The sequence below is a fragment of the Chiroxiphia lanceolata genome, chromosome 15, assembly GCF_009829145.1.
Source record: "Chiroxiphia lanceolata isolate bChiLan1 chromosome 15, bChiLan1.pri, whole genome shotgun sequence".
NCBI lineage: Eukaryota > Metazoa > Chordata > Aves > Passeriformes > Pipridae > Chiroxiphia > Chiroxiphia lanceolata.
Window position 1 is genome coordinate 13,051,103 of NC_045651.1, and position 17,058 is coordinate 13,068,160.

A 17,058-nucleotide genomic window follows, 5' to 3' on the forward strand; every position below is an offset into this window, starting at 1 on the left:
GGGCATCTTATTTCATCTGATATTGAGCATTCCCTCCCTCAAGCATTCTCTAGACCTTCCAGTGTCTCAGAGACTTAAGAACCTTTCAGGCTTTGGGAAGGGAATTCCTTCACTTTGGACAGTTATGGTCAGCTATGAATGGCCCTGTATGCCCTGTGATATCACTGCCGTGTTACCAACAGGTCATGGGATGGTTGCAGCACCATTAAAATGTACACACCTGAGAACACCTGGGACTTTTGGATGGCTGCAATATTTCAGAGATGCATCTCCCCAGTCATGGAAAACATTGCATGAATCTGGGTGCTGGGCAGACTCTACCATTGGGTGCTGAGCAGACTGTACCATTCGGAAAGAAGACCAGTGATCTGGATTTAGGATAGCCTACAAAGCCAAACTGTGCTGTAGTCTGCCTACAGACCTGTTCACACACATCTCACTGGTTCCAGTGGAGAACATCTGACGGTGTTGACTCGGGCTGTGCAGCACTGAGTTTTACAGGCTCTGCACATGGCCACAGTTTGTTTCTGGGTGTTGGGTATCAGCTGCAATGCTGGTGTAGACATTGCATGAAAAAGAGGTAAAATGCTAAGCTCAGTGAGGCACAAACATGAGAGGGCTTTAGAAATCATGGAAGAGATGGAGGGCTGAACCATCCACCAGCAGATTTTGAATATCAATAAAGCAGGTCTCGAAAAAGGTCAAGGACCTTGCATCTCCCATCTCAGAGAATTTGTGCACACAGTGCTCCGTACCACACCAAAAAGTCCTCCCCAAGGGGGAGGTTTTCTTGTATTCCAATTCTAAAACATGCCTGACTGTGAGCAAGAGGAATGTGCTGACCTCCATGTGCCCGCGATGGCTCTGCCTGTTGGGATTCCATCCGAGCACTGAAGCCTTCACAAGGACTGGGAGCCTCCTTCAGGCAGAATCCAGCCTTCAAAAAGCAAAATCCAGATGCAGTCAAACTTGCTACCAGTCCAAGAGAAGGCAAAGGTGTAGATTTGAAGATGGCTCAATATTTTTGCTTTTTTACTCTAACAGTATTGCACTCAGAACCTGACTTTGGTTGCATTTAAAACCAATGGAAATATGTGAGTGTAGATCAAGAAAGAATTTGATACTAAGTAAATCATAATTATTCTGTCTTCTAAAACAGAATATAGGTTACTTAGCACTCTGATGCCTGAGCCATCTGTGAAAAATTAGTTAACTAATGAACCAAAGTACATTGCAGCTTCTGTGTGGGTACAAGGTGTTAACAAAATATATGCATCGCAGTTTCCCTGTGCACATTATCAGCCATATGATTTTTGGGGCCATGTGCTGAATATTATGTGTTTTCTTTCCTAGGAAGCTTCATTTCAGTTAATTGTCCCTCCCTTTAGCTCCTGGCGAGTACACAGAACAAGCTGTACTTCATCTTGAGTGCACATGAATGAAGAACTGAGAGGTCTGGGGTCCTGAAAGAGAGTGGGTTTTTAACAGGGAACATTTTGTGTTTATTCACAGACTCCAGGAAATCTGACTTCTATTTTATGGAACTTTAATTTCAATGTGGCTGTTCTGAAGAACTTGCCCTCACAGATCTCCATTTCAAAAACCTCTCTATTTCTTGAGTCCGGACTCACATGGAATTTATTGTATTTTCTTTCCCCTGTTTTGGATAATTTGGCTTTTCCCCATGACTATCTCATGTCAGATAGGATCACATCTTGAACTCCCTGGTGTTGAAAGGTGCAATTTCTGCCCTCTCATCATAGCCCTTCTTGGAGAAGGGTGCAAATGCAACTCACTTTTAACATCTGGAGGTCAAAAGATATTCAAAGCCAGATTCACCTAGGAGGAAGGAGTAAGTTATTTTAGCAGCCCGAGACCAAACTGAGGGCCCGAGAGGGAGGTTTGCAACTGCTACCTCATGTAGAATTATTTCTGGATTTTGAACCTTGTTTTCATTCCTCTGAATGGCAAAATCTTGGCACTGTGCTCCCATGTAGAACCAAGAAAGCAAGATGCTCATGTAGCATGTCTCCAGGATCCTTTCCTAACCAGCTATCCTAAATGCAGGAAAACTGGTCTAGCTACAATGCCCAGCTTCTAAAACACACCTGATCTAAGATAGGCCTGGGTCACAAACCTCCTCCAAACCTGGCTCGGAGCTTTTACTCCGTGGATGGAAGTGAGTGAAGATGGAGACTGAGTAAGAGACAGGCTGATTGTGCTGCACAGACACCTCATGAATGTCTCCTTGGTCAGGGCAACCTCTCACGTGCACGACCCCAAGGGGGAAACAGACACTACATGATGACCGTAGGGAACTACTAATATTAAAACAATTACAACAACGGGAACAAAACAAACATAATGGGACAAAAACGGACAAGAACTGTTCCAAAGAAACACCATTGGATGGAAAATCAAGCATTCCTCCTTTGCCATTAGGCCCATAAGAAATTTGTTCTACATGCAGCCGGAATGAAAAAGAGGAAACAGAAAGAAAGGTTAGGAATTTTTGGAATCATGCCTAGCAGAGGGATGTTTGGAGGTGCAAAAATAAAATGATTGATGCAATTTTCTTTCTCGTGGTTTATTTTTCTTACAAGAACCATAAATGGCTCCTTCACATGCCAAAAATTACAAGACAGGTAGGATGTTCCTGTTTGTTTGTTTTTATAATATCAAAATTAGGATACAAGATTGATTTTTAAACAAATAAATAAATAAATAGAATCAGCCCTGTATCCTAATTTCCATATTTGCAAGACTGAAAACAAACAGTGTAGAGTGTGCAATAGAAAGCATCTCAAAGCTGTGATAATATGTCCACCTTCATTTGGAGAACACTGAGTCATTTCAGAGCCTGAACCACACTGGATGCAAGAACTGCCTTCTGGACCATCTGCACTGGTGGTGCTGGTTGTCACCTGGAGGTGGTCACATCAGCTTCTCTGAAGATACTGCTGATATGGGAAGTGTTGAATCTAATGTGAGCTGACTTAAGAAATGTAAGAATCAAAATCCTTGGGCCTCCTCCACTACTAGCTGATACATCTTTGATTCTCTGAGCTGGCTTTGGCTTGGGAGCTGTGTGACCAGACAAATCCTTCAGCAAATGCTCATCTGGTTCCTAGTAATACAGAGATCATGGATTACATGTCTCTGCATTGGGTTATGTTAGCAAACAAGTGTAAAGTCACACATATGCTTCTGGTCAACATGTTTTCATTAATAAATAGCTCAATAAATAACTAAATCAGTTGGAACATCATTCTGATTACTTAAAGCTATAGTTCCTGAGAATTTACTAAATCCTTACAACTCACATTCCTCATGATTGTAACGTGAGGAACTTGCATGGCTGCTGCCAAAAGGAACTACACTTCTGACTGGATCACCATCCCAGTTTGTGGACTATAATAATCACGCTCTGAGCAGGTCAGTTTTCATGATGCACTTTGCAAGGGGGCAGCTCATGTGCAGCACCATGGCTGTGTGCAGTGCCCAAGCTCTGCTACTAACTCAGGTCTGTGCTTTTTAGGGATTTTTCTTTTTAAAGGAAGCTCTCTGAAGATATTTCACAGGTAAGCAGGCAAAGGCACGTGGCAGCTGCAGGTCTGGGCTTAGAAATGCAGTATTTGTGCCCCTTTGGACTCGCCATAAATTTGGCTCTTGCCAGGATCTGAATTGACTCAGTGAATGAAAATGCTCACCCTCTGCAGGGCTTTTCAAAACGGGCCTCCCACCTCTTCCAAACAGCATTTCATTTAAGGAAACACCAAAATGCTTTCCCCATGAGAACTCCCTCTGCAAGCATGGATCCAAGCCAGGGTAATCCCATACTCTGCAAAGCTGTGCAGTTCACATGGCACAGGATGAGCGTCCCTTCCGGATAATGCTCTGTGAAACCAATGGTTACACCACAGCAGCCCCCTGCCATCACCTCATACAGCAGACACATTCATAGCAAGTGGATCAGCCAGGATCCAGTTTCCAAATGCAGGGCTTGAAGAATTAAATGCTCCCATTGCTGCTCAGTGGGAGGTGGGCACTATTCTTCTGCACATCACACTGAGTTTTCACACCCCTCTTCCTCCTCCTCCCCCACCTCCTTGCTCAAGCTTTCGTGATTAGCATGGCAATGGAGATTGAACTGTGTGCATACATTGATTTGCTGGCTGGTTTGGCAAAAGGAAGCAAATCCAAGCTACTTACCTCAGTGCAGACCCCTTTGGCGTTGCAATACCATAGCCTTTGGAGTCCAAGTTACCTCCCACCTTCATGGTGTCGCAGGGCTTCCGCTGCTCGATGTACTCATTCATGGTGGACTCCAAGAGGTATGCATACTTCCCTTTGGACTTCCTCACCCGGATCATCCCCTCTTCCGTCGTCCTCACAAAAACGGAGGGCTCGGCTGACTTCATGTATGTCCACATCTTCTCAAACACTGCTATTTTGGATCGCTGTGTAGGACAGCACAAACCCAACACAAGTGTTAACAGAGGTTTGGGTGCCCCCGGGCATTTCCAGCTTGGACTGAACACACATCCACATATCAGACGGGCCAAGGAAGGCAAAAAGGGTGACAGGATGCTCATGAACCTCCTGCCACTTCTGCACCAGGGCCCAGACCAATCCCTCATTTCTGCCACATATTTGTGTATGGAGAGATTTTGTGGATCAAACCAAGGGCAAGCCAAGCTGGAAATCAGGAGACAGTTTCTTTGGGAGTTGCTCAGAGGAGCTCCTTGGTAACATGGGGAAACACACAGATATTCCATATTTGTGTTCACAATTACAGAATATCGTGTGTACTGGAGTCACCGCCAATCTTCTGGCAGGTCATAACATGATGAGGGGAAGCAAGAGAAAAAAAACAGACCTGAGCTGAGGATGAGAGAGGACAGGCCTGGAGGACTTGTCAAACAAGAGGTTAAGAAAAATGTTTGCATTAAAGTTTCCTTTTTACCCTAAAAAATTCCTTAGTGGAGCCAGCTTCCAGGGTCCCATAGGCAATTTCTGTCTGCTTGGCTAAGTCCTCTGCACTCTCAATGGGAGAAACCATCCTCTCCACGGTGAGGAAGGCAGCCAGGTTAGCTGTGTAGGAGGATATGATGATCAAGGTGAAGAACCACCAGACACCACCAACTATGCGGCCGGAGAGAGACCTGGGCACAAAGGGGAGAGTCAAACAGGAGGAGGGTGAAAGTCCAAAAGCAGCAGCTTGCTCTTGCAGGCCCATCATTTACCTGTCCATTTACCCAAAGTCACGTTCTCCAGACACTTCCAGGGAAGCCAAAGTTCTGTCTCAGTTCTTAATTTACTTTTCAAGGCATCAACGTAATTAGAACAGGGATAAAAAGTGCGCAGTGGAAAAAAAAACAAACCAGCAATAAACTGACTGAATTTGCTTTGATTTTCAATTCCTTTCAGGCTATATCATAATATCAATAAATGAGACGTGGATACAACTATGAAAAAGTTTAGCTGGGCAGGGCATTGCCCATCCACAGCAGCTCTGACAAGGTTTGTGTTGTAGCATGGGCTCCTGGTAGGAAGAAGCACCAGAGCAGACACATAATCCAGCCGTGATCACTCTGTCAGCTCCTCCATCAGCTGAAGTTTAAAAAAACAATCTCTGCATTTTTCTGTAAGACATATTGAAGCTCAGAGAGGACTTACAGTCTTAATGAATAATTTGCCTACTGACATTCTCTGTTTTGTATTCAGCAGATGGTTAGACAAGATGTTCATAATAATGCTTTAAAATCTAGGTATTTTGCATTGGCTGCAATCAAATAGCCAGTTGACTGTAACCATTCAACAGCTGTAGAGGCAAATAAGTCAAGGAGGCATTAATTTAAAATAGAATCTTTTCAAATAGTTTTAAGAGTGGAAGATAATCTTAGAATGATGTGTAGTATTCATGTATGCTGCCTAAATTATTTATATACTCCTTCTCTAAATGCAGACCACTATCCCAGACAGAATGGAACACACAGTGCTGTTGGATAAAGCCAGACAGCCTGACTAAAGAGGACCTGCCTGTGAGAAACACCATTTATTTCTCCATGGGGGATCATGTCTCAATATTGCCTTTCTGCTGATCTGAGTCATGCCACAGAAATATGGTTTATCAGATGGTAACAGAGATATCCCAGTCCAGCTAAGGGCTGAAGTTAGGTGAAATAAATGTGACCATTGTGCCTCCCATCTGCAGAGAATACTCAGCCTGCAGGACTGTCATCACAAAAGACTTTACCTTTAGTTTCATATTTGGAGAGGGATTGGGGAGGGAGGCAGCTAGGGATGCAACTCACACATCTTCAGATTGATGAGGAAGAGGAAAAAATTAGTCTGAATGATGTGTGCTCAGGGAAGGAAGCGCTCAGGAAAGGCACAGAGGCATTAAACAAAAGTAACCAGATAATGTCAAATACAACAATCTCTGCTGATGAAGGCCACTTTGAGCTGGCAAAATCCATTTACATGGCAAATAATCACATTCATCTCCAGCTGCAAATTATACAGCCTTTCCTTCCTGATGAAGCTGGGATATTTCTGTGACTTGTTTCAATCCCTTCAGCACCAGTCAGCCGAATTTCTGCCTCTAGACCCTCAATATCTTGGTGATATTCATTACCAGCTAATCCCACAGGTGCTGCCTGCCATCAGCTGCAGATGGCTTATGCTTCCCAGCTCTGCACCTGGCATTTACAGCATGGAAAAGTAACTATGGGGTATTGAGACTGGTATGTAACAGGGAGGACTGGGGAAAGAGGGAGTGGGGACTGCAGTTTCTTTCCCCTAGGAAAGAGGTGGGACAAGGATGCATCATCTGGGCCATGTCTGCTGCTGGTGCTGGTCATTCCTCCTCATGGCATGAGATGCTGTGAGAAGGGGAGTGAGTGTTCACTCTCATGGGCTCTGGAGGAAAGGAAAGATCAGCAGCTTGCTAGGTCTGACAGCATGGCTGGGGCTTTGTGTGCATGATGTTTTGTTGCAGACACTGCTAGTGGGCAGTGTTTGCCCTCATTGCTGGATCGACTCGGAGCTAGAAGCTGCGAATCAAAACTGCTGTAAACACACAGCAAGCACTCAGCATATGGGCTCTACAGGACACGCTCCTTCGGCTAAGTGGTTGTGCAGCATTTAACACAAGGGAGAGCTGGCCAGTGGTGAAGGCTCTGTTTGGACAGAGCAGCACAATAAAGAATGTAATAACAGTCCTGATAAACATCACACAAGCAGATGTGATCCCATGTGACACCCCCACTGCTCAAGAGCAGTGAACACAGGTTAAACAGAACAAGCTGGATTCCTCTGGCTAATCATATTGTCTGTTTAGACTCTGAGCCAATGCCTGTTACTGCTTACCATGGCAAGTGCTTGGAAAGACAATATCCATTACCATCTTACTCAGCTACTTCTGTAGACCAAGCAGGACAACAGCAGTGCCTCCATCATGGGAAACATTTGCAAAAGTGCCTTTGTAATTTAGGAGATAATGTCCCGTTTCTAGAAGTGACTTCAATACTAGGGAGCTAAAAACCTGATCAAAAAACAGTGGGACTTAGAATTATTCTATGTTTATGCTCTAGTAAGAGCAGTCACAGAGGAGTAGGTAGACCTCATACTTGTAAGTCACTGTGAGGTTTTGAAAATCTCACTCTGGAGTTAGGTAACAGAAAATGACCTTCCCCTTGACTAAAAAACATTCTGCAGCTTGAGATCTAGCTCAAGTTATTTTCTCTTTGCTAAGGAGCAGTATGGAGTTTAAATTCTCTTGCATGAATTTACGTGTCCCTATACCTGTTCAAGCATAACCTGAAAGCAATCAGCTCTCTGCTAACGAGTTAGTAACTCAGTCCTCTGCAGAGCTAAGGTGAGATGGAGCACACTGGTTAGTACTTTCAAGATATGCTAAGGTTCAGATATTTGGATCTATCTATTTATTCAAATTCATTATCACAGTAGTACTTGCAAATAGCAGGATCTAAAAAAAAATCGGGCTAAAATAAGCAAGGATAAGAGTGAAGAGGCTTTAATGAATGGCTAATTCTGGGATGCAGAAATGGACAAAATATCTAGAAAGACTAGGACTGCATATTTTTCAACCTCTGTTTTTCCTTCTGCACCTAGACTCTTTCCTACACAACCTGAAGATATCTTGGTTTCTTCTTCTATCCCTGCCTGTGCTGTATAAAATCACACACATATCTGCACTCTCTCCCTGACCTGGGATCCTACCTGCCCCTCACAGAACACTGGCAAGAACAGGATGCTCCTTTCAAACAGTACCCTTGCAGAAGTGAGTAGTAAATACGGTGTCCTCATTATCCACAGTACACAATCTACTTAAAATTAAAGCTGGCTGAGAACCAGGATTTCAACACCGTGAAAAACTCTGAAATTGTAAACAAAACCTTAATATTCTCAATTGGAAAGTAAAGATAACAGTCCCAAATGTCCTCTAAAATTAGCACTCCAAAAATGGTTGGTTTGGGTCTGTCCAAGCTTTGCCTTTTTCTGTTACTTAAAGTTTAATTTCTGAAAGGCTAAATGGTAAATAATTTTGTTTCTTCTTTCTCATTACAAATAATATTCTTTTGGCTTTTATAATACATTAAATCCTTACCTACCACATGTATAATTCAAAAGATAATTCTGAAATTTGCTATTTTATATCTGCCTAATGAAAAAACTGCAGATGACCAAGCTAAAAATTATAATTTTGATTTTCTTACTTAGATGACTTTTTAAAAACCTTTCCTTGCAAAACCACCTGCATTTTGCCAGCAGAAAACAGAAAAGAATTTTGAGTTCCCATATCTCCCATGAAGAGATATGTTTTAATGTTTCAGCCTTAGCATTGATGGATTCTTCACAGAAAAAGAAAATCACGCAACAATAATCTAATTTCTTAAAACAAAATGCAATCCTTGATCAAACACTTTTCTCTTTGATCTTATCCCTCATGAAAGGTAGGAAAAGCTGACAGGAATTTGCCTCTGCTTTGCCATCTTATTAGAAGAGCACAATACATTTTTGCAAAAACATTAGCAAGATCATCAGAAAATACACAAAGTAAATCTCATCAAAAAACTGCTCAAGCACCATCTCAGTTCTCTCCCACTTCTCCCTTCCCCCTCCCCAAATCCATTTCTTAGGGAGAATTACACCTAAACTGACAGTGTTTTAATTAGAAGTGCAAATCTGGGATTCTAAAGCCATAGTTGCTCTGGGAGGATTTCCCAGATTTGCTGTTAAATTCAAGTCTAATAAAGGCTCACTTAGTCAACTGACATATTTGTCACTGAATGAATTTATGCAAAACTGTTGAAAGAAAAGCTCTTCTATGCTTGTGCTACTGATTGTGGGTCAAATCCACTTTTGGTCTTCTACCCACACAGAGCCTCTGATCTCCAACACTACTCGGTGAATTTGATACTGATCTAGACAATTCTGTGGTTTTATCTGAAGTCTGACTCAGTAGTGGATTAGTTGCAAACATTTTGCTCCAGTTTTGCTCTTATTTTAAACAAATTTTCAACATTAGATTTTGTCAATGCAAAAAGCTTTGATTTTTCTCTGTGTCACAGATCATCTGACATAATTGTACTCATCACTTTCTCTGCAACCCTGACATGAACCCCAGGTTTGCTCAAAAAGTCTGTGAATAGTCACAGACAGAGGAAGAAACTCAGCATGGAGTTGTGGAGCTGGGAACAGCTCTGGGTGTGTCCATCACACACAGACTGCAACCCTCTTATCCTCTTATGCTCTGCTATGCCAGAGATAGTTTTGAATGAGCTAACAACTGTTTGTCACAAAATTGAAATGATTATAACCCATGTTTCTCTGTCCATGCTGTATTATTAATTTTCTTGCCATATTAGTTTGCTTTTACTTACACTGAACCCCATCTCCTGATACAAGAGTCTGGAATCCCAGCTGCAGTACTGGGCTTTAACATAAAGTGTTAGGAAAGCCCTTACAAACACAGATTTAGGAATGTTTTCTAGTGACACTCTCATTTATCTCTCCCGGTGGTACAAATTCCTTCTTCATCTCTCCTCACTTTTCTACAGAGCTTACAGCTACATATTTTGCCTCCCTGTGGGTAACATTAACTAGTGAGACAGGGTAAGGAAGCTGAGGGTGCAGAGGTACTGGGAGTCTCATGTTGTTTCTGTCCTGCTTTTCTTTCTCTAATTCTTGCACTAAAAAAAAAAAAAAAAGTTAAAAAATAAATTAAAAATTTGTAACTTTTTTATAAGGGCTGGAGATCTGCTCTTTCTCGTAATTTCAGACAAACCTTGCCAGTTCAACATGCTGGAAGGAGGAAATATGGATCCCAGAATCCCAGCAGAAGTCCTTTTAAGAAGGGACCTTGGGGTTGCTCAGTATGTAAATACTGCAACAATTGAACGTGCTGGCTCAAATATGCAGAATCTCCCACATTCAACAGGAGGATGTGTATCTGTGAGGCTTTAATTATAAGTCATAGTTTATTTACTGTTTCTTTCTACCTAAGCTAATGGCCTTGGACAGCAGTATATGCTCCCTCTCCTACTGTTTCATCTCTTCTTTTGCAGAATATGTTGGCACTTTTTTTTTTTCTTCAGTTTCCCTTTAGTGGGTAAAACCTCATTCTAAAATGAGTTTTCCTGCTTAGTCAGAAATGCATCATGCCACTTGTGGTTCTCCAGTCATTGGAGTTTGGATTGCTGCAGTGCTAAGTATAAGCATGACTGCATGGAGCAGCTACGTGCTGTTTTCAAGGCATTCACTTAGCATTTTGACAGGCAAGAGGTACCTAACGTCCTAATCAGAGGCCTAGCATCCAAGAGCTGGGTTTTTTTTGTTCCCTGTGAAACCCTGCTACTTTATGGGATCCAGGGTAGCTTACTTCATCTCACTAATTCAGTTCCCAGCTGTGGGAGAAGAGGATGAATCACATTTATGAGCCTCTCCTGGGTAGGTGGCCTGAAGCATTGGCCACCAGGTGGAATTTACCTCTGATCTGCTTCTTTGCCCAATTCTCCTTCCTGAGACACTCAATACCAGCAGGCAGAGGCAGCATCAAATGGGCCCAGCTATGCAGGGGGTAATGTATGTACTCAAAAGCACTTTGCAGGTTGTGCCCTCCCGTGGTCCTCAACTGACAAAAAATGAAGCCTGTGGATACACAACCAACACAACCCTCCTGCTCAGCTAGTGTGGTGTTGGAAGCAGTAAATGCCAAGCAAACATGGACTGACATGGGCAGAAAGCCCCCTTCAACTTCAGCATAACCAATGGACCACCCATGGTATAAAAACCATAAAAACCAGAACTGCAGGACTGAGGTAAGTCCTTTATTGAGAGACCTGCCATCCCTGCACAGCCTCCCCAGCTGCTGAAATGAGATGTTTGTTCCTGAAACTGCAGGATAATACACTCAGCTCTTCCAGAGGGCTGCTAAAAACATTGCAAATATACGGCTAGAATAGAGGGGTGAGGTGGAACCCTAAGAAAAAAGAATAAATACACTGTCATCCTATTAAATACAGGTACAGTGTGTCCCTCTGTGTTGTGAACAGGGTAGTTTAAGAGATGAGTGTTTAGATAGTGGTTTGCTGAGAAACACATGGTCACTTTGGGCTGCTTGGCAGCTCTGGAGAAAGGCAAAGTCATCCCTCTTCTGCAGTTTTGCCAGCTTTCACTACAAGGAAAAAAAAAACCCCTGACTCTTGTCATGCCTTTGAGCAAAAATTTCACTGTAAAAAAGGCTCTCCACATATTTTTCTCACTCTGGTGACATTTATTCGCTTTGCTGAGAAAAAACTCACAAGGTGACAAGCATAAAAATTTGTCAGAAACAGTTGCTGGAGAGCCCCAGGAGATTCATTACTCAGGAACTTCCTCAGCCTCAGGTGGCCCCAAATTTAACAGCACTCATCCTTCTTCTTTTTAAACAACGGCCTATAGGGCTAATGTCCTTTGCTGAATTGCAGGATTCCATGTGCTCTCCCACAACCTGTTCTTCAAAGTCTGCTTAATGAAAAAGCTTTTTTTTTTCCTTTTCCCAAAGATTTAATATGTTTTGGATTATATGCTACAAGTTCTTAATTTTTCCAAGATCCTCTTTAGCCATCTACATGTGCTCATGATTTAGAGCTCCATTTCTGAGACTTCTGGGCAATGCTACAATACCCTAGTTCAGACTTCCTCTTCCAGGGTGCATTGCCTTGGTTCATTTTGCTCTATTTTTTTTTTGGTCTGTTTTTGTCAGATTTCCTAATCTGATGAGAGAAAGGCCTTCTTCTGGGGGGAGAGTATTTTTTACACTGGAAGATTTTCACTCTGAGCAATATTTCAAATATTCCCTTCATTTTCTCTCTCATTTCTAATTTAAAATGTGATCCCTCACCAAGGCTGTACAAGTTGGATTTTGTCTAGTTTCACTTTTCAGCCTTTCTTTTATTGTACAAGGACATACTGCATCCCTTGCAGAAGTGGTGAGGAATGAATCTGCTCTCCCCAGACAGTGTTTTCAGGTGCACAGATGTGCCTGTATTTTAACATTAAAACTCCCAAACTGTGAAGGAAAAACATGCTCAGTGCTTCTGCTGCCCCTATTTCACCTGCTAAGATCCATTTGATGATTTTTTAATTCTTTTTTTAAGGTTTCAGAAGTACTCCTGAGATGAAAAGCTGCCCCCTTCCTCTGTTTTCTTCTCCACAGCCTGAGATCTTGTTTCTTATTGAGAGCTTCAAGAAATGTACAGAAAATTCCTCCTATAGGAGAGCATCCCATGCACTTGACTCCTGCAGCTGGACCCTTGTGGACTCCTCATCATGTCTCACTCCTATAGGCAGCGTACAAGTATTTATTTTCACTGCTTTTCCCTTTCACCATATGAGGAGTCATCTTCTTCCTTTCTACTCCTCTGTCCACACATTTGCCTCCTATTACTTCTCATCAGACTGTGTTGGGAGAATTCATTAGTGTATATAACATGCTTTGAAGTTGTCCAAATAACGGTGATGTAACACTTTTGCACTTCTATAGACTCTTTTATCTGAAGATCAAAGTAGTAAGTTATGATTACCATGATTGGATTATTGCTGCTTAGCCTTTGGATCTAAGGGTAAGCAGCAACTCTTCTGGGTAGGCACTAATCAGAATTACTGCATGATTTCATTAAATAGATTGAATGCCATAAAGTGTGCTGCTGCTAAAAAACAGGGCTGTGTACATGAGCTGTGTGTCCTTTCCTGCCATTTGGGGATAAGAATCAGGTGGCCTCTAATTGCTACTTGGCTCCTTTGATCCATGTGAAAGTGGAAGGAAGACCAAGACACCAGCATGGAGGACTTCAGAGGTGACACCATGCTCTGCCCTCTCCAAATCCAGACCCCATCCCAGCATACAAGGCTTTTGCCCTGATTTCTTAACATGACCCACGTTTTGCTTTTCCCAGTTATTCGGCTCCACCAACCCTTTCACAATGGATAACACAGTACCTCTGTCCTGTTCAATAAGTTTGTCTTCACTTGCTCACCATTTTGGGGTGTTAAAATGGACATTGCTTGGCGTACAAATGCATTCCTGAACTTTTCAAGAAAAGTGGGTATGAGGCTTCCCCAGTTATCAGGACAAGTAGCTGGGATGAAATCTGGGACAAAAGCAAAGTACAATAAATCCCAAACTCCAGTGGAATAAAGGAAGAACTCTGAGCCTCCCAGTGGAAGGCTATGAAGTTTGGGCCAGATGTGGGGATGAAACCAGCAAAGAGCAGCTGTGGATGCTTTCTGTGTTGTGAGCCAGAACAATCTGAATTGAGGAGCTCAAAGCTCATTCGACTGTGTATCCATTGAGGGTGCACATGATATCTCAGTGCTGATAAAAGTGTTGTACAGCATATGGAAGAGTTATTTAAGTGGGGCTTCCCTGTGAAAACATGCTCAGGGCTTCCCATCTTAGCTAAAAAATTTTTCTGGAGTGCAAGCACTGAAGCAATGTGTGACAGGTGGCGTAGCAGAGGACACCACTTCAGGGAGGTGGAGGTCATTCAGCTCCTCACAATCCTTATTCTTTGACAAAAACACTTGGCAATCGACCCAGCCATTGGAGAGACAACCATGCACAGTCCTGACTGCAGACCCCAGCTGAGCCAATTGCTCAGGAACAACTTGTTGTCAAGAGGAAGGAAAATGAAAAGAGAAGGTGTGCTTCTCTTACTGACTGAAAATCAGCAAGTCAGAGAACAGTGTAACAGGGAGGCCCTGCAGCCTCACAGGGTCTCCTGCTGGAGCTGGGGAGAAGGATATGTCTCACAGGCACCCCTATAAATCTTGGGGTTACTCATGATCCTGAGCCAGTGCCCAGCACTAGAAACACAGGCAGCACATGCCATTTCCATGTCAGAGATCAGAGTCGTAGAATGGTTTGGGGTGGAAGGGATTGGCATGGATACCTTCCACTATTCCAGGTTGCTCCAAGTGCCATCCAACACGGCCTTAGACACTTCCAGGGATGGGGCAGCTGCAACTTCTATGGGCAACCCGTGTCAGTGCCTCACCACCCTCAAAGTAAAGAGTTTCTTCCTAATAACTAATCCAAATCTACCCTCTTTCAGATGCCCTAAGAGACTAAAAAAATGGGCAAAGCACTTTTCCCCCTGCTATTTTTAACTTCGTTTTCAATGAAAAAATGTGAGAAACCTTTATTTAGTCCTGAAGAAAGAAATTGCAAAAATATTTTTAGCTTAATATATCTGCTTTTGGATGAAGGGTTTGATGATTTATTTTAAACACAGCTGGTGGAACGATTAGTGAATCTGTCACTCAAGGGAGGGAGTTTCAGCAAATTTCTTGCTGCCCCCCAGCAACCTCAATGCTAAAGGCCCGAAGTCAGAGCTGTGGGAGAGTGACTAGATGTGCCTGATAGGGAAACCATCCTGAGGAAGCATCTTGCAGATCAGTGGAGGAAACATTCATTACCTCTGCAGCATTTAGACATCTTCAGATGGCAGAGGGTGGAAATTTTTGCTTTACAGATGAAATTGCATTTTCCCAACAATACTCTCTCGGTTGATTATTTCCTTCTTCTGAGTCCTCCATATCCTTCAGCATTTTCCCAAATGAAAAAAGAGGATAGCAAGAATGACTATTTTAAAAGAATTTCCATTTTCCCCCGGCTGCCACATTCTGGTTGCCATGGAAGTGCGCAGACTCCAAAGGGGACTGTTTAGTTAGATATTGTGCAATTTGTCAAGCTGCTCCTCTGGTGAGTCACTTTCCCTGGTTAAGAGTGTTTCAGAAATAAGTATGGTCATCAGTTCCTGGTGATTTACAAGTGCTGCTGTTACCCTGTGACCTGAATTTCCTCTCCCTGGACATAATTAACTCTCCCAGGTAGAGATAATTGCAATATCACATGATACACTTCTAAAAAGAGAGAAGACTTTTCTAGAAATTGAAATCCTGATTTTTTACTTTTATTCTCAAAAGACCAAACTCAGCTCACCAGTTCAAGCAAACTGCCAAAAAAAAAAAAATTAACTTAAGCTTTGTCCCCATAGAATCATTAAGTCTGGAAAAGCCCTCTAAGATTATCAAGTCCAATCATTAACCCAGCACTGCCAAGTTCACCATTAAACCATGTCCCAAGAGCCACATTCACAGACACTTTGAACACTTCCAGGGATGGTGATTCCACCATTTCCCTGGGCAGCCTGTTCCAACGCCTGACCACTGTTTCAATGAAGAAATTTTTCCTCAAACCTAATCTGAATCTCCCTTCGTGCAATTTGAGGCCATTTCCAAGGCAGATGCTTCGAGTGTCAGAGAAGACACTGAAATCAAGAAGAATCATCAAATAAACACCAAGGCTCAGCCTTCATTTCAGGAAGGAATTAAAATCTTTGTGATTGCTAAATGCAGCTGGTTCTAATTTCTCTAATTCTAAATTTTTAGCAAAATAAGTAAGTACCCTGCAAATGTAAGTTTACAAAGGATAGGACAGAAATAATTCCCTTGAAAGAAATCCAAATTGAATCTCTCACTAAAAAAAAAATTTTTTTTTCCTAACCAATTTCTGATTTATATCTTGCCTAAAACTGGATAGAATGTTTCAGTACTACGAACATCCAGATGAAATTTAAAAGTGCTACTGTCTTTCAAAATCTGTAGAGACTCGTTTAGGAAAATAAACCTCAACAATTTGTGGAGCAATTTTACTGTTATTTCCACCAGTTCTATGGCTGAAGTCTCCTGTGACTTCTTTTCAATTGATCTAAAAAGAAATGTAAATAAACAGGAAAAATAGCAGAAGAAAATGCTCAGCATTAATTACAGGTACATAATAAATACCATATTTACTCTTCCACAGACAAACCTCTATGACTGAGTGCAGCAGAAAGCCTGCAAAGGAGTGCAGTGAACACAAAGCCTGGCTGCACTCAGTATAGATCAGCCAGAGCACTGTTTCCATGTCACAAAATACAAATAACGATGTCCACAAGATGCCCATAAATAATAGATGGTATCTAATGACTGGAGAGCAGCCAGCATTTATCTCTCTCCTTCCTGCCTCTGAGTGCATTCATTTATCATCTCTGCAAACAAACCTCCCAACACAGCACACCCCAGCCAGGGGTCACTGCTTGGCACGTGCCACTGCACCCTGCACAGCCTCCAGGTCTGGGCTCTGCAGGCAGGTTAAGTCCTGGTTAACTCCTCATCCCAAGCCAGTGGAAGGGTGGATCGGATCTTGTGCCGTGTCTCCTCGCACACATTAAACACCACGGTGCTCAGGGCACACTGGAGTGACCCAAACACTTCCCAGCTGTGGTACAATAATACAATACAGTGCAATACAAGACACCTCACAGATTTCACAGAACACCCTGAGTTGGAAGGGATCCACAAGGATCATTGAGTCCAGCTCTTAAGTGAATGGCCCATACAGGGATCAAGCTCACAGCCTTGGTGTTGTGAGCACTGTTCTCTAACCAACTGAGCAGATCTCAGGGTCCCCGATGCACAGAGCAGCACAGAGAAGCACAGAGT

General features: G+C 42.6%; 1 protein-coding gene across 8 annotated transcripts in view; it reads right to left on the reverse strand.

The window, feature by feature from the left end:
* GRIA1 (glutamate ionotropic receptor AMPA type subunit 1) overlaps positions 1 to 17,058 on the reverse strand; it is a 120,805-nt gene that overhangs the window by 14,805 nt on the left and 88,942 nt on the right. For all 8 annotated transcript variants that reach the window (XR_004359713.1, XM_032702556.1, XM_032702558.1 and 5 more), the window contains 2 exons: positions 4,967 to 5,165; positions 4,213 to 4,460 (listed from right to left, as the gene is read on the reverse strand). Coding sequence is in view for 7 of the 8 variants with exons in the window: in XM_032702556.1 (XP_032558447.1) it covers positions 4,213 to 4,460; positions 4,967 to 5,165 (447 nt within the window). In the remaining variant the exon portion in view is untranslated. The remainder of the gene's footprint in view (positions 1 to 4,212; positions 4,461 to 4,966; positions 5,166 to 17,058) is intronic.